This window comes from Phodopus roborovskii, unplaced genomic scaffold, assembly GCF_943737965.1.
Source record: "Phodopus roborovskii unplaced genomic scaffold, PHOROB, whole genome shotgun sequence".
NCBI classification, from domain to species: domain Eukaryota; kingdom Metazoa; phylum Chordata; class Mammalia; order Rodentia; family Cricetidae; genus Phodopus; species Phodopus roborovskii.
The window spans coordinates 5,692,118-5,710,124 of NW_026125059.1; the positions used below are offsets into that span (position 1 = coordinate 5,692,118).

Here is an 18,007-nt window from a genome sequence, read left to right on the forward strand (position 1 = left end):
TCACAGAGCCCAAGAGCCTGCACTGAGCTGTGCTGTCTCTTTCCATATCTTCATACCTTACAGGGCTAGCACTGTATGAAGAACACAGATGAGGTGCAGGAGGCACATGTCTGAGACCGTCAGCTAGGAAGGAGGAAGGAGCTGGAGGTCAGCTCAACCCCACAAGCAAACCCACCAGGAGCCGTCACATAGGACAAAGCCCCCACCCAGTCAGGGACAGATAGAGGGAGTCATCCAGGCCCATGAGAACAGAAGCCCATGGCTCTGGTTCAGGAATAAAATCCTGCTTCCCTTAAGGGGGACGGGAAGACTGAGTCCCTGGTGGATGGATGCTCTTGGCCTCCATTTCACCTTCTGAAAACCATCCGCCAAACAGAGCCCTGAGGGACTGTGGGTCTATGGAGGTGTGTGGGGAAGGGTGTGGCCCAAGCTGTGTAGTGAGTATGGGAACTGGGAACGAGCCAGCAACTGGGTGTGGCAGAGGAGTTGAAGTGATCCGACTGCTCCCTGAAGGAAAACACATTCCGAGAGAACAAGTGCATAACTGCAAGGCCAGAGCGCCATATAACACACTATATAAAGTTTATGCTTTGTTTAGACTCTTCTGGAACAACCAATAAAGGAAAGGAGCAGAGGAATCCGGGAAGGGCTCAGGCTGACCCTGGGCCAACCCCTGCAATCTCTCTTCCCAGGCAGCTATGGGGCAGCCAGTATGTTGAGCACACAGGGGTGAGATTAATGCCCTTCCTTCGGGTTTTCCCCCACCCCCTGGGCCCGTGGCAACTGAGAAAAGTGTTGATCACAAAAGGGCTTAAAGGCAAAGGCCTGTGTCTGTCCACAGCGCCCTTCTGGAGGCGGCTGAGCCCCTAAGCTCAGATTCTCCTTAACATTCACCTTAAGCCCTCTGGATCCAGCTGTGCAAACACACAGGTCTGCCCGTAAAGCTGCTAAAGAGCGCCCACTAGTGGCACCAATGACTCAGCATTCGGGAAACCAGGAGCTCTGCTTTCTCTCCCGGCATCCTTCCTGTCCCCCATCCACCCCCAGCCCCTGACAAGTTCCCTCCTTTCAGAGGTAGTGCTATGTCTCCCCCAGGAGCAGGAGTAAACCTAAAGGTTTTTCATCAGAGCGCTCTCCCTTTGCTAGATCAAGTAAAAAGAAAAACCAAAGCCAATGAAATTCACTTTTCCTATAAAAGTTTATTTTGTAATTTTTTCCCCCAAGAAGTGGTCAGGATGCCTATCTCAATTATGTAAAGAAAGGTAAGGAAGGGCAGTGTATAAAAATAACTTAAACATACATTCTAGCAACAAAGCAACACATCTCTCTAGTTACAACAACAGATAAGCTTGCCCCAAAGCAGATAAGATTTTCCCCAAAGGTATTAAATATTTTGTAGACAATGAGACGGACAGGCACACACAGGCACGCGCACACACGCATGCACGAACACACGCACACACACACATATACAGCTCAAGTATGTTTTCTGTGCATTTTAGCTAACTGCTACAGCTAAGGGGAAGACCTGGATTCCTGAGTGACCTTGAAGAACAAACCCGCGTCATTGTCAGAGCAAACCTTGGAGCGTGTGCTGTGATTCCCCGCCCAATCGCATTTGTCCCTAGCCTGTTCTCTGTGGTACTCCCCTGACTAATAAAAGGTGCTATCTCAAAGCTGGAGCAGGCCTGGCTTCTGCCTGGCTCCCAGTGCATGCTGGGAAGGGCTGACTTGAAAGACGCCCGGGCTATGATTACATCTGGCTGATTCTTTGTTTCAGGGCCTGGAGTTCCCTCTCAATTTCGTAGGGGAGGTCAGCGTTGACTTGGTCTTCCAGGTACTTGCCGATCTCCTGCACCTCCTCCTCCCAGAACTCCTTGGAGACCCCTAACAGTTCCTCCATGTTGACGTCCTCCAGGCCTTTCAGATTCAGGGCGTTTTCCTTAGGAATGTAGCCAATGGGTGTGAGCTTGGCACTGTCTTCCCCTTCAATCCTGTTGAACATCCACTCGAGCACCCGAGAGTTCTCTCCAAAGCCCGGCCAGAGGAACTTGCCATCTTTGTCCTTCCGGAACCAGTTGACGTGGAAGATCTTGGGCAGCTTGGCTGCTGGGCGGTGAGCCATGCTCAGCCAGTGGGCTAGGTATTTGCCGAAGTTGTAGCCAAAGAAGGGCCGCATAGCAAAGGGGTCGTGCATGATGACCTTGCCTGTTGAACAGAGACCGCCATTCAGCCCTGACTCCATGGGACAGACTCACTCCCCTCCTCCCTCCACGGCAGACACCGAGAAGAGGGCTTGAAGGGCCTTTCCTGGGGTTGGGGCCCAGACTTCAACTCACCCTTGTGCTCTGCAGCAGCTGTGGCCTCCGATCTCATGGCTGCTCCTACAAACACCCCATGCTGCCAGCTGAGAGCCTCATAGACAAGGGGGACCCCTTAAGCAGGGAGAAAATGCTGGTTAAAGACTTAGACATCCATCCAAACTCTCTAGGACTCACGGTGCTATGTCACTGTTCAGCCAAGCAGTATCATTTTTTTGGATGAGGAAGTTTCACTCTGTAGCTTAGGGTAGCTCCGAACTCGCAGCAATCCTCCTGCCTCGGCCACCCTAGTGCTAGGATTACAGGTGTGAGCCACCCTGCCTGACGTGCAACATTTTCTGCTGAGTTGGTCTTACATCTGCAGAGACAATGAACAGGAAGCCACTAAACCCTGTCACTCCAGAGAGGTCTCTCGGTGACGCAGAACGCTGGCCTGCACTATCTCAGATCACAGCTCCCGAAAGGCCACTGGAGAGCAGAAGGCTAGCCCGACATTTAAAATTGTCCAGTTAATATGGGCATAGAGGGAGGGGGATCTTTGAACCAGTTAGGGGGAAAGACTCCCTGGATTTCTTTGCATCGCCATACCCTAGGTTCCCAGCCAGAAGAGAAAGATGCCTCACCTGCAGGTCTACGACCACCAAAAATGATGCCCTCAATGGGCACCCCTTCTGGAGACTCCCAGGCAGGGTCGATGATGGGGCACTGGCTGGCTGGGGTGCAGAATCTGGAGTTGGGATGGGCACAGGGTTCCTCTGCAGGAGAGAGAAATCTCTTAGCGTGTGGCTCGGATAGGTGGGGCCCACAACCTGGAGCACGCAGCCTCCTGGGGAGTCTCACCATCCTGCGGCCTCCACCCCTTGTTCTTCCAGGAGGTGATGGTGACACCTGGGGCCAGCGGCTCATCGATGCCCTCCCAGTAAACACCGCCATCGCTGGTCTCGGCCACGTTGGTGAAGATGGTATTCTTCTGGATGGTTTTAATGGCATTGGGATTTGTCTTCACGGAGGTGCCAGGAGCGACTCCGAAAAAACCATTTTCTGGGTTGATAGCGCGTAAGTTGCCTGGAAAGTTGCAAACCACGGAAAGGAAGTGTGAATTGGAGCCAAGCACAGTAGAGTCCTTATCACTTTGCCAGGCTCTCACCTGCTAAATTCCCCTTCTTTCTCCTCCCTCCCTAAACTGCGCAACCATCGTTTTGATCCACACACCGTGGCCAACTCAGACGCCTGCACCTTTCCCCTCTTCACACCTCCCGCTGAGACCTTGCTGACCCTGAACTCAGACACGCAGCGCCCAGTGCCAGCCCCTGAGGAGAAGGAGGCATACTTAAAACCAGCCACTCACCAGGGGTCAAAACTGTCACCTCCCAGACCTGAAACTCACCTTGGGCATCAAACTTCATCCAGGCAATGTCATCACCCACACACTGGACTTTCCACCCGGGGAGGGTGGGGTTCATCATGGCCAAGTTGGTCTTCCCACAGGCGCTAGGGAAAGCAGCTGCCAGATATTTCTTCTTGCCTTCTGGGTTGGTCACGCCCAGGATCTGCAGGGATAAGGATGGCATTAAAGTCTCTAACCTTTGACACACATGTTTGAAACTGTCACAAGAAAACCCCTCCTCTGTATCATGCATATAGTAAAAGAGAAGGAGGGTGGGAGAGGAGGCAGGGAATCAAAAGGAAGAGAGATGGGAAGGGGGGAGAGGAGGAGAGGAGAGAAGAGCAGGAAAGATTGAGAAGTCACTGTAATAAGAAATGCGGACCTGTGGTCCCTCCAGCCCCAGAGGTCTGGGAATGCCCTCGGATCTCCCCAAAGGTGTATTCTCGGGTCTATTCCTTGGGTATCAGGGTAAACTGATGAGTTGCAAAAGAATAAAACCCCCAAGTTCACTCTTGCTGCAGTGTGTCTGAGCTGCTTCCAAAGAGATGAACGCCAAGGCACTTAGAGTCAGCTTAGTATTCCCCGACTCTGCCCTCAAGTCCTCAGGGGTTGGAGAATCTTGACATGGCTCTCCTTTGGCACCCCAGGCCCTCCACATCTCTGCCCAGGATCTCCTGACCACTCACCAGCATGTGCTCTGCCAACCACCCTTCCTCCTTGGCCAGCCGGCTGGCAATCCGCAGTGCAAAGCATTTCTTCCCAAGCAGCGAGTTCCCACCGTAACCGCTTCCATAGGAGATGATCTCTCTGCGGTCCGGAAGGTGGGCAATCAGTGTCAGCTCGGGGTTGCAGGCCCAGTTGTTGACCAAAGGCTCTGAAAACAAGCAAGCAGCCCGTGAGTGTGCAATGCACATTGCTGCCCAGGTCTCCGGGCTGGCCTTGAACCAGCTGTGGCGCTGAGAATGGCCTGGAACTTCTGATCCTCCTGACTCCACCTCCTGGATGCTGGGATGATTGGCCTGTCTCACCAGGTTCAGTTTGCCTGGTATCTGGGAAGGAGCTCAGGCCTCAAGCATGCTCTCCACACACCCCCGCCCTCCACTCACTTTTGATTTGGAAAGAAAGAATGCACTTACTTTTTAAGGGAAGAGGACACCCCACAGAGTGAAGGCACTTGATAAACTCCCCGTTGCCCAGGGTCTCCAAGACGGATGTCCCCATCCGTGTCATGATCCGCATGCTAGCCACCACATAGGGCGAGTCTGTCAGCTCAATGCCAATTTTGGCCAGAGGCGAGCCCAGTGGCCCCATGCTGAATGGGATGACATACATGGTGCGACCTACAGAGGCAGATGGGCGAGAGTTGGTAGGAAGTCACAGAGGCTCACCAAGCATCCTCACACCCACTTCTCAACAGTACCTACAACCATGTCTCCTGTGTCGTGTCCTGTCGGCCACCAGACTGTTTTGCCAGAATTAAAGTTTTCATCATCCTCCCATTTGGCTGGACTAATGCTGCTTTAAATCCACGTGAACGGGAAACATTTAATTAATTAATTTATTACTTTCTATTTTATCTATTTGGTATTGTTTATTGAGCCCAAAGGCCTTGCATATTCTAGGCAAGCACTCTACCACTGAACCATACCAGCAGCCTCCTGTTCAGATTTTATTTTGAGACAAAGTGTAAGTTGGCCAGGCTGCAAGTTCGAATCCCCAGTTTCTCAGTGACTGGGATGACAGGCCTGTGCCACCAGGACTAGCAGAGAACACTCCAATATTCCTGTGTCACTGTCCATCCAACAGAACTGGGAAGTACATGTTCACATCTGGCCACCCTGTGCAGCTCTGGCCACCACTAGGAACATGAACTACGTACACAGCACGCTGTGAGGCTCGGGGTTCGGGTCCCCTCACCTTTCATGCACCCAGGGAACCTGGCGTTGAAAGCTTTCTCAAAGTCCCCTTCTGACATCCAGCGGCCCAGCTGGCTGGGGCCGGTTTTGGGGATGGGCACTGTGTCTCTCTGCTCTTGGGTGATGATGACCGTCTTGCTTTCAATCCTGGCCACATCCCTGGGGTCAGTCAGAGCCAGCCAACTAAAAAAGAAAAAAGAAGTCATTATTTCAGCAAAGCATCCTTAGGGATTTACCCCTCTTGCCCATGTCAGGGTCTTCCAAGTCTAGCAGGACACACGGACATTGGCCAAGTCCCTCAAATATGGAAGTCAAGCCAACAGGGACTTGACCATGTTGACATTTGCTAGGCCATGAGCTGTCCCTGAGGAAAGGGACCACTTTCCGTGGCTATCTAGAATCTGGTGGCTGGCTATGCTAACCTCAGTGGGTGTCTGGACTCTGGTTGTCGTCTTAAGTTTCTCAGGTGTTTGCTACAGACTCCAAGAAGGTGGCACTGGGGGCCCTCTGGGCTGAGGGGACTCACCAGTTGTCATATTTCTTCAGCTTGCGAATGATACCCTCCTCCTGCATATGGTCCAGCAAGCGCCCATACTCCTCCTCGGAGCCATCACAGATGTGGATATGCTCCGGCTGGCACAGCTGGGCATTGACTTCCACGAACTCCCTCACTGCCTGAGACAGGCTGTCGAGGCTGCCCTGGATGACCTTGGCAGAAAAGTCTAGCCCATTATGCAGCTGAGGAGGCATCTTTGCAGGTGTCACCTGAAACAGAAAAATAGGCTCCTGAACACCGACTCGCGTGGGCCCCTCCCAGGCCCTTCTGTAGACTTTGCAAGGGTTGCACGTGGCCAGGGTGGTTGTCAGGGTGAAGACAGCGAGGTACCCCGTCGCTGATGTTTCAAGAAAAGGTGAACGAAACGAAATGACTCTACCTACCTTTCTTCCTTCCAGAAGGTCTGGGTCAGAGATGCAAGGATACCTTGCCGGATTTTCCCTGTTGACCGAGGGCGTGTCCCAGAGGGAAGGCCGACTGTGCTGATAGCCAAGCCTTCCTCGCTTTAAATACTATGCAGAAGGGTGGACCGCCCTACCCCCTAGCTGTGCCCGGAGGCTCGCCTCTGACGTAAGGGGCAGGCCTTTGGATCATAGCCACAATCAGCAAGGTTTGGGACTGACTTAACACCATAAACCCCAGGAAGATAATGATTGAACTTGATGTTGTTAATGAGTGTTGGGAGGCCTCAGGCCCCACTGTCTGCCATAGTGATTCCTTACACAACGTTTGATCGAGGAGACTTTGACCCTGCCTGTTGCTGATGCAAACTACAGCCCCTTTTCTTGACGGGACAGGCAGGGGTCAAGGCCAGGGCAACTTCATATGATGTTGACAGCACACTTTGTGTGCCAGTGACTGCTGGTTGTCAAAACACTGTGAGGCGTCACCCCCAAGGTCAAAGGTCATGAGACGAGAGCTCTAGCTCTGAGACGCTCTGGACAAACATCTGTACCGCTGGGATACCTAGAGTGTGCTACCCCACCAGGTGTCAGGAGGATTCTCTGGCTACTCAGGAGGGTATGGGCTGCTACAAGCTTTGTTATGAGAGGGCAGTGCCTGGCTTCCTGCTTTCGTGTTTCAGGTCAGCTCATTCATGACTACTGCCTGAACGATGACAACCCTGGGTACAAACCAGGACACTGAGGCAGAAGGATCAATCAACGGGTCCCAGCTGGCTGGTTAGAGCCCAAAGGATATGCATACAGCCAGCTACTGAGTACCATGGGGCCCCTTGTAAAGCACCGTTGCCTTTTCTAGGCCTTTAGTGGGTTCTTCAGGGAGTTTTGCGTTAGACACAATCACCCTTGCAGCTGCTTGGATACTTCTTGCAAGTCTGGGAGTCTAGGGAAAAGTGGGGGAGGGGAGGGGGAGGCTGGCAGCTCTGCTGGGTCACAGTTAAGCAGCAGGACCTTTATCACAGTTGTGAAGAACCTTCTGTGCAACCCACAGACCTTCATTCCAATTGAACGAGCCTCGAGCTTGCTCACTGCAGTTTAAAGGAAAGTGAGCGAGAAGTCAATGAAAACAGGCCAATGGCCAGGCCCAGCTGCCCACAGCTGGCCCCAGAGGAGGTGGCAGGGGGTTCGCCCACTTCCCTGTGGGCAGGAAGATGATCCCACAGGCAATTCTGAGACTCTGGTGGCTAAGACCTGTGTCAGATTGGAGGCACATTTAAGGGCCGTCCAGGCACAACGCTTTGGGGCTTGGCTCACTCTGCAAGGTTATATGATACCTATTGCCTCCTGCATCCAAATTGGCACCTCTCCCGGGTCCATCCAGGGGGCTTTCCATGCCAGTGCAGAAGAAGGTGCTTCCTGTTCTGATCACTAAGACTGATCAAGAGGGGTGACCTCACCCCAAGCAGACTGTGCTGTGTCTAAACCCAGCCAGTGTGTCTGGTTCAGTAGCCGACAGACCCTTTCTCCACACCAGGTGTGGGCTAAACCAGCCATTTGTTCCAGTGTGCTCTTTCTCTGACCTTCATGGCCAAGCCCCATTCTGCTGCTAGGTTTGAGTCCCTGGAAGGTTGAGTTGAAACAACCGAGAAACCAGAACTGGAGTTTTAAAGCACCCGACACACATCCAAGGCACCTCTGTCGTGAGTCTTCTAGGAGAGACATGACCAGTCCAGTGATGGTGGAGGAGCAGGGATTCCCATGGCCTTGCAACCAGTCTGTACCCCGCATGCACTGTGCAGGGGTCCAGTAGCACCCATGCCTCGTCAAAATGTCACGAGGCAGATAGATACTTGGTTACAAAATGACCTGGAAGTCCATGGTCCTCCGGAAGAATTGAGATACAAACAGAAAGCAGGACTCGAAGGACATTCAGGCAAAGCTGGCTAAAGTGTCCTCATCCCAGCCAAGGACACCACAGGCCCTGTCTTTCCTTTTCTTTGGTGATTTCCGGCTCACAAAAGGCCTCACTGGGCACCCCCTCCCCAGGGAGGGTTGGGGACCAGCTCGCCTTCCTAATGCTTCATCATGAATAAACCAACCCCAAGGAAATCCTAGGTGCTGACTGCCAGCTGCCCTGCTGGGGTTCCCAAATAGTCCTGAGCCCATCTCACAGTGGGGGGCGGTCAGTGCTCGTGCGGGACAAGTGGGGGCTGGGAACTCCCACTGGGTGGGAGTTTCTCATGTGGTTTCCCACACAAATATGTGGAGACCCCCACACCCCCAGACTGAAGCCCATGTTTCCTTAAGTCAGGGCAGCGTTCTGCCAAGTGTGAACCATTCTTTCCCAATGTAAAGCTGCTTTGGAGAGAAAAGAGGGAGTCCAGACACCCAGAAACAGATTCAAAATTATACTGCTGTATTAGTCAGGGTTCTCTAGAATACAAGAACTTAATAAATGTTGTATGTATGTATGTATGTATGTATGTATGTATGTATGTATGTATGGGATTTATTGAAATGACTGACAGCTAGTCCAACGATGGCTAGCTGTGAACGGGAAGTCCAGTAGTTGCTCTGTCCATGAGGCAAGCTGTCTTGGCTGGTCCCCTGTATACGCAGGAACCCTGAAGAAGCAGGCTGCAAAGCCAGTGAAGGGGTGGATGCGCTGATGAGGGCGGGCAAACAAAAGCTTCCTTCTTCCATTGTCCTTCTATAGGCTTCCAGCGGAAGGCGTACCCCGGATTAAAGCTGTGTGTCTTTATGGGTGGTAGTGGTGAGTTCAACTCCAGGGCTCAAGAGGCAGAGGCAGGAGGACCTCTGTGAGTTCAAGGATAGCCTGGGCTATGGAATGAGTTCCAGGACAGCCAAATCTACACAGAGAAACCCCGTCTTGAAATACCAAAAACCAAAGAGAGAGAGAGAGAGGAGAACCCTGCCAGGTATGATATAATCTGGTACCCAGGCGATAGAGGGAGGGATAGTGGGTTTGACCCATACAGTGGTCCTGTGGGGAAAAAAACAATGGGCATACTCTTGGCCCGTCTCCATGCCCACAGCCCACATCCTGTGGGAACATCAATGGCTGTATTTGCATCCATCCTGGGATCAATAGTGATGACACAGACAGTGGCTATGGACTCTGAGGTCACCACTGTCTTTCCAGATGTGCTTACACATGTCCCCAGAAGCCATGAGATAGGCAGATATGGCTGGCCCATACATTTACAAAGTCATTTAAACCCAAGTACCCTGAGCCTCCAAGCATGGTCTGTCCCTCCTGATGCCCCTGACCGTTGAGCAGGTGGAAGAGAAATGGCTGCCCATGCTGGACAGGGCAGCAGCCTGATTCCTTTCTCCAGACAGGCTGTCTCCTGGACTGTGGAGGCGGGTGGCAGACAGCCCGGTAGAAAGCCCACACTGGACACAGCAGTCAGGAATCGGTGTGGGGGCCATGGCTGTGCCCCTGTTGGCAGAGTGCTTGCCTACAATACACAGTCCTAAATGCAATCCCCAGCGCCCCATACATTAGACATGGTGGTACACACCTGTGACCCAGCATTTGCGAGGTGGATGGATGCAGGAGGATTAGGCGTTCAAGGTCATCCTTGGCTACATAATAAGTCCAAGATCAGACAGAGTGACCAAAAAAAAGGCAATCTAGCCCTGGCCAGGTCCCACTAAAATGCAACAGTTTCGATAGATAGATGGGTGGTGGCCTTGGGCAGTGGCCTTTCCCATAGATGGACAGGTCCCTCCCTACGTGGATAGTAAGATAAGACAACTGCCCAGAGGCCACTCTGTTCAGGGACCTTAGGTCGTAGGGACTCCTACTGGCAAAACTAAAGACAGCTGTTTGTTTTTGGTTTTGTTTTCTGGATGGAAGCAAGAAACAGTGCGATCCCACACATCGGAGCCAAAGGCATTTCCACAACCCCCCCCCAGGCCTCTATTGCACATGGCTACTGGAGGGGGCACCTGGCTGGCCTTTCGGTGGAAGTTCCCAACAGCAGGTAAGCACCGCAGCCTGGACTCATCACCAGGGTGATTCAGGTCACCCACCCCAACTATATTTGTCACGGACAAATATTTAGATGTTCTCTCTGCAGCCTGGTGGGGGGGAGGGCATTGGCCATTGAATGAATGGGTGAATTGAAAAAAAAAATCTCTAACACATCTCCTAGGCCCCCTCTAGCTGTTTTGAATTTCATCTCTTAAAACAAAACAAAACAAGAGGCCAGCACTCGGAAGGCAGAAGCAGGTGGATCTCTGTGAGTCTGAGGCCAGCCTGGTCTACAGAGTGAGTTCCAGGACAGCCAGGGCAAACAGAGAAACCCTGTCACAAAAAAAAAAAAAAAAAACCAAAAACAAACAAACCAGCAACAACAACAACAAAAGGCCTTGTAGTCCAGCCAACCCCTCTTTTAGTAGATGTTGGGAAAAAGTTGAGGGCAGCATGATGAGAAGGATCGAAAGCCTCTTTTGGGTGCAAAAGAGTTTCCAGTGTCTGTCCCTCTGTGCATCTCCACATGGCCTGGGACACCTGTGGTCTCCAGCCGAGAAACCTTGACCTTAAAGGATTCTGTTGTGCCACAGCTTTCCCCAAGAGTGCCCTGGCTCACATGTCTTTATTATTTTTATTATTATTATTATTATTATTATTATTATTATTATTATTATTATTATTATTATACAGGTCTGGAGAGGTCAGAGGACAACTTACAAGAGTCTGGTCTTTCCACACTGTAGGGCAAGGGGATTAACCTCAGGTAGTCAGCCTGGGCCACAAATGTCCTACTATTCTAAGCCTCACCAGCTCTGCGTGCATGTATTCTAGAACAAAGAAATGGAAAAAAAAAATCTAAAATTTAAGTACCTAACTCGGGGTTCAGGAATAAGGTGTGAATTTTGCAGCAGAGGTGGATCCAGGAGATGCATGGGAGATGCACACATCTCCAGCTGTTAGAGCCTTCAGGGATGAGATCTCTCTGTTGCAGGCATTGCTGACCATGGAAAAGGGGATTCCCAAGACCCTTCTTTTGTTTGAGCCTGTGGTGCTGAGGGGTCAAGCCCATGGCTCCTTACATGCCAGAGAAATACAGGCCACCTGGCCTCTACTGCCAATTCTTAATGATTTCCTCTTTTAGAGACAGGACTGGCCCTATAGCCCAAACTTGTCTGGAACCCACAGACCTCCCGCATCTGACTCCTCAGTGCAGGGATTACAGGGCTCCTCCACATCTGGCCTTGCAAATTTTCTTGTGATTTCTCCATCAGGCTGGATGACAGGGTAAATGGCAGGGTAGATGGCAGAATCTGCCATGTCAGATGGTGATTCTCTGGAAATCAACATCACGTGTCACCTCAACCCATGAACAACCTGGTCCCCCCTCCCCCAATGTCACCTTTGTATGGTGCTGTCAGTTAACTAATGCAGCCACTTGGGTTCAGGGGACTCTTCTTCAACTCAAGCATAAGCAAGCAGACAGAGGGTTTTATTTTGAGATCACCACACTCCTTGCCTTGAACCCTTGACCCTGACCTTTCTGCTTGCAGCTAAAGCAGCTCAGAGAAGATGAGGTCTACACAGTCTGCAGGGACCAGGATCACCCAGTCAGAATGAGGTCTACACAGTCTGCAGGGACTAGGACCTGAGACTTAGGACAAGCTCCCCCAGATTCTTAGTTACCCCAGAAGCCTGCCCATGCTGCAGTCTGCCTAACAATACCATTCAGCATTGAGAGAGCTATAAACTCCAAGGTCACTGCCGTCTGTAAAGGTCTGCCCCTTTGTCACAGAATACTGTTCCAACTTCTAACGCCCAACTTCTCTCTCACCTGCTTAGGACAGTGAGTCATCTCTTGTTGTTGGAGGCTTCAGAGAGATGTGTCTTTCTGTGTCCCCCCCACCCCCCTTATGGGATAAGATCTAATTTTTCAGGCCAGGCTAGCCTCAACCTTACAGGTCTCCTGCTGCAGTTTCCCAAGTAATGGGACTCCAAGTATTGGGCCACCACAGCCAGCTAGGGGATGTCCTTCATTCGGTGCGCACAGGCCACTGCAGGACCCCTCTTGTCTATCATCAGGCATGCAGCTTCAGTAACCAGAAGACTGAAAAAGAACAAAACGAAAAGTTCAAGTCTGTGCTAATTAGCTCAGCCACGCCTTGTTCCCGCCTTCTGTTTGCCTGCTCCTGCACAAAGGGACGTTGATTTTTACCTAAAATTTCCCTGTTCCCAATTACTCTGAGCCTTGGTTTCCACGTGGCTTCCCCTGCAGACTCCGAATAACCCTCACATCGCTTGGAACGCTTCCAGCTGCACACAGTCAGGGCTTACACAAGAGCCATGAGGTGCAGCCCAGTAGGGTCTTTTAGGAGACTGGATGGCTAGCTGGAACAGCACAGGGTCCCAGCAGACCCACAGTGGCCTCTTTTGACTCCACCCTGCAGCCACGCCCCCAGGCACTCTCCTGGTCCTCTGGCCTGTGATAGAAGCCTCCCTTGAGTTCACAGATAGGAAGTGAGTCCAGTTTCTGAAAGCTGACATCAAAGACAAGAATCAGTTATCACTGAGAACAGTAGCAAACACACTCCCCAAGAAGCCATCGGTGGCAAGCAGAACATGGGCAAGAAGAACTAATTGCACAGCTACAAAAAAAAAAAAAAAAAAAAAATCCAACGCTTTTATTCTGCAGTGAGAAAATGGATCTACTTTGGGGTGCAGTTAGCTCTGTTGAAGGATGTAATTGCCTGGGAACTAAATGCACCCCTTCCCGGAGCTCCCTCATAAGCAGGTACTCTTCCCCGCTTGCTGGGGACCTGCTGCTCAGAACAAAAGTATCTTTTCTGATCGATGCTGGGAAGAATGTCTAAAACTCAGTAAGCCGAATGCACCCTGTCAGCTCGACAGGGGCAGAATTTGCATGGCCCAGGTTGAGGGACACACGGCCCAGGCTGGAAATCTGGTCACCAAGACTAGCAAATACTGGGGCTCGGCTTCAGATACCAGAAATACTTCCCAGTTGGATACAGAGGAAAGCAGGCACCCAGGGACCACTGGGTTCACAGCTGGAGACTAAAGCAGGCTGTACACACGGACAAACACACTCCCAATTTGTCTGGCAAACAACCAGAGTCTGATGAGAGAATATGCTTCAAGGAGGCAGCCACACAAGATTAACTGCAACAGAAGAGAGGAACTTGCGTTTCGCACGAAGAGCATAAAAGCAGCTGCAACCGCAGCCCGCAGCACAGGCAGGGCTCTGTCTTCTCACTTATCCGGTATTGCAAATAGCAGGAGGACTCGGGTGTCTGTTTGGTGTCATCCACACCTGATCTGCAGTACTTTGCTTCTCCTTCGGGCCACACTATCCTATCATTTTCTACAGAAAACACGCTTGGTCCAAAGGAGCCTTGGGGCAAGAGGCCACATTCTGAACCCTTTGTCCTGTCCAGCACCCACAAAGCCAGGGTGCTGTCTGGAACTCAGCTTCTGTTCTGGAGCCCAAACCCTACTCCCAGATCACAGGTCTATGGCTCTCTCTCCAACTCACGGGGAAGTTTCTTTTTAGGTATGGGACAGTGGGGTCAGAGAGATGGCTCAGTCGGTAAAGTGAGTGTCATACAGCATGAGGACCTGAGTTCTATTCCTAACCCCATACAGAAGCCAGGCACAACAGCACACACCTATGTTCTTAACACAGGAGAAGGTTCAGTGGCCGGCCAGTCTAGCCCAGTTCGTAAGACTCCAGGATTATCTGAGAGACTGTGTCAAAAACTAAGGTGGAAAGCAGTAGAAGAAGACACCAGTGCTGGCATTCACACACACACACACACACACACACACACACACACACACACACGCACGCACGCACGTAGGTATGCACACACAAACACACACACAGAACCAGCCACAAAGCAAGAGAGACTTGATTTATTCCACAGTGACAAATGGAAAGTCAAGGTGTTTGGGTCAAAACATTTTTATAAACATACGCTTTTAAAAAGTGGATCTCGAGGGTGGCGCTGGCACACACCTTTAGTCCCAGTACTTGGGAGGCAGAGGCAGGCAGATCTCAATGAGTTCGTTCGAAGCCAGCCTGGTCTCCAAAGCGAGTTCCAAGACAGTCAGGACTGTTACATGTGTTGAATGTGAGAAGCAAGCTTCAGAAAATAATCTTCATTTTTTTCATTGTTTGGTTTGATATGGCGAGTTGTTCACTTGTTTGTTTTGTTTTGTTTTGTTTTACTTTGGTCTGACCTGGTCTGGTTCTAGGCACAGTCTCATTGTAGCTCTGGCTAGTGTGGAGTTTAAACCCACAGAGTTCTGCCTGTCTCTGCCTCCCAAGTACTGGAACTAAAGGCATGTGCCACCACACCCAGCCTTTAAAAATGTCTTTACTTTTTTATTTTAATGTTCAACTTAATGTGTTTCTTGGGTCCATTTAGGATCTCATCTTCCTGAGGCTGATTTTTTAAAGAAAAAAAATCTTTATTTTAGGTTTTGATTGGCACATAATAACCCCGTGTAGTTAGAGTTGTGCCCCCACACAGTTGGAGTGGAAGTCTCAGGCACCCTTGTGTGGGACCCTCACAGACCCCACTTAGAGAGAGAAAGGAAGAGAGCAGGTGCAGTAATTCCTTCACGGGAGACCACGTCTCAAGTACTGCCCATGAATAATTAATGATAAATTCTTTGTGGGGGGAAAAAACTTTTTGGACTGCCTTTGATGTGCTTTTAACAATTGGGAGCCATCCTCATCTGGCAGCTTCTCAGGGCTGTCACATTATTTAAATGAGAGCCTAGCTGACATTTGCAGATGAATGTGCTCGGTGGGAACTAAAAAGATATGTTCTGAGCACAGCTTTGATGGGCGCCGTTCGGGCTTTAAAAATAAAGGCTTTGAGCACTTTAATTTGGGAGTGACTTACCAGGGTTGAGTATAGAGATGGAGAACGCTCCCAACTACCGAGAAACAGAACAGAGGAAAAAGTTTTATGCTTCACGACAAACAGACAAATGTTCCGCAAATGACATTTGCAGGGAATGGGTGGTGGGGACGCTGTGCTCAAAAATATACTTAGAATCACTTTGCTCCTCATTGTTCGTTATGTGTCTAATTATTCTAGTTACGGGCTTGTCAAAGAAAGTTTTGCGTGACACGTGTTGTTCCTTAAGACTGAAAAAAAAAAAAAAAAAGCAAGTTGGAGATGAAATCTGACTTTGCAAAAGGAGTTGAGGCTACCCGGGCATGAATGTGTCAACCACAGTGTCATGGTATAAACACAGGCTTGACCACGGATACTGGCATCGCTCCACCCCACATCTAGAGTTCTGGCTACTTACTGACTCATTCTGAGTACAGGTCATGTAACCAACCAAGCACTGTGATACAGGCTCCTCGGGTTGAGATACCATCGGAAAGCAAGCTCAGAGCCTGGACGATTGGATCCTGGCTGTCAATCTCAGTAGAGTTTGGAGACATGTTCCCCTTATCCGACGGTGGCCATCCCTTGAGAGCTACAAAGAGCACGGAATACTTCAAAATCAACCTCCCCTTTGTGAGTTGGCCACGCTGTTGAGCCATCCTTGTGCCCACTAAAGTCCTTTGCACTGCCCTGCTTCGGCCCGGCACACCCTTTCTGGTTTCTGCTGATGGACCAGGGCCACTTGTGCATTTCCCAGCCCTTCCAACCTACTGCGCCCACTGTTTTCCTGCCCATTCGTTTCTGTCTGTTAGCCTCTTTTATACCTTTGTTTATTTTTTAAGCTTTTATCTTTATTTTTAATTATGTGTGTATGTGTTTGTGAGTGTGGGTCTGTGCGCATGAAAGCAAGCACCTGCATCGGAACTAGCAATGCAGGCAGCTGTGAGCCTTTGTGAGTGCTGAGAACCCAGTCCTCAGCAATAACAGCATCGCATGGTGTGACACATCTCCAGCTGCTAGCTTCTGCTTTAAAAAAAGTGTGTGTGTGTGTGTGTATGACTGTGTGTGTGTGAGTGAGTGTGTATGAGAGTGTGTGAGTTGTCAGTGTGTGTGAGTGTGTATGTGAGTGTGTGTGTGAGAGTATGTGTGAGAGTGTGTGTGAGTGTGTGTGTGTGTGAGAGAGTGTGTGTGTGTATGTGTGAGTATGTGTGTAATGTGCTTCTGGAAGTCAGAGAACAACTTGAAGGAGTCAGTTTCTTCTACTATGTGGGTCCCAGAGACAATCTCAAGTTGTGTCAGGCTTGGCGACAAGTGCCTTTACCTGCTTAGCCTTCTCGCAGCCCTGACATTAGCTTCTCCACGTGCCTGATTAACGGGGCACTAGCTCATGACTGCTAGCCACACCCATACTCCCACCACCTGCTGGTGATTCTGGGGTTGTTATGGGAACAGTGGTGCTGCTGTGGGTCATTAGATGGCAAGTGCCAAGGATGTTGGAGCCCCTACAGGAGTGAACTGGCCACTGAACAAGCTGTCCCCATCATTAGAGAGCCCCTGAAATTTCAGACCTTTGAACCTTTTGGGGGATGCTGGGAGTGCATCTGGAAGGAACACAAGGGCCTCCACTGGCTATGAAGACTCACCCCAACTCCTTCCCATCTGAACACAGTGCCCCCAACTGGTCACCCCCAGCACCCTCATATGAGGCCGGCAAGCAGTTCGCTTTTATGATTCATCTATGTGTTTGATATTAATAATTTTCTGCTCATCTCCACTCACTAGCCAGCCATGTCAGAAGACTCTCGGAGTCACGAAGGCGTGTGTCGGGGTGGGGACTGCTTAAGTTCATCTTTCATAAAAGTTAAATCAGTCACTGTTCACCAGGTGCCAGCTGACTGTCTTCTCTGGTCATTATTAATTAATTTATTCATTCATTAAACATTCAGGGTAATTTACCATCTGAAGAGAGAGGTGATAGCAGGAACACGGGCTTGTGGAGTAACTCCCACAATGGGAACCTGAATGAGCCACTTGAGAAAAAGTTTTTCAATATTAAAAGTACCAAAATGAAGGGGGGGGGAGGGAAGCCCACCACATTGTGATGGTAAATTACAATATGCTAATATGTAAGAAAGGCAATTATACATTCATCACTTGCTATGAAGTGGTTATTACAATAGTGTGGTATTATAAAATTGATATGGTTATTATAAAATAATAGGGAATTTATCTTACCTTTTCTGCACTAAGAGATAATAAAATTACTTTCTGAAAACAAATTGTACCTTCTTTTGTCTTCATGAAACATTAGCTAGGCCTGGACAGTACTCTAGAAACTTCCTTTGTTTTGCCAGGTGCTTCTTTCATCAGAAATTTACCCAGAAGCTGCTGGGCCTGCTGGCCCTCCAAACCCTTGTTTCTGGCAGGTCACACAGACAAAAGACTTCAAGGCCCCCTGTCCAGGAGGCCTAGAGACCCTCTTCTACTATGCTGGTTCCCTT

The 18,007-nt window shown here is 50.3% G+C and overlaps 1 protein-coding gene across 1 annotated transcript in view; it reads right to left on the bottom strand.

Moving 5' to 3' along the window:
* Positions 1-1,179: 1,179 nt before the first annotated feature.
* Positions 1,180-18,007, bottom strand: part of Pck1 (phosphoenolpyruvate carboxykinase 1) — a 29,473-nt gene continuing 12,645 nt past the window's right edge. The window contains exons 2-10 of the mRNA XM_051185252.1: positions 6,151-6,382; positions 5,626-5,807; positions 4,845-5,048; positions 4,395-4,582; positions 3,709-3,871; positions 3,162-3,386; positions 2,945-3,076; positions 2,340-2,435; positions 1,180-2,208 (exon numbers count right to left, since the gene is read on the bottom strand). Of these exons, the coding sequence (XP_051041209.1) occupies positions 1,754-2,208; positions 2,340-2,435; positions 2,945-3,076; positions 3,162-3,386; positions 3,709-3,871; positions 4,395-4,582; positions 4,845-5,048; positions 5,626-5,807; positions 6,151-6,374 (1,869 nt within the window). The 5' untranslated portion in view covers positions 6,375-6,382 and the 3' untranslated portion in view covers positions 1,180-1,753. The remainder of the gene's footprint in view (positions 2,209-2,339; positions 2,436-2,944; positions 3,077-3,161; positions 3,387-3,708; positions 3,872-4,394; positions 4,583-4,844; positions 5,049-5,625; positions 5,808-6,150; positions 6,383-18,007) is intronic.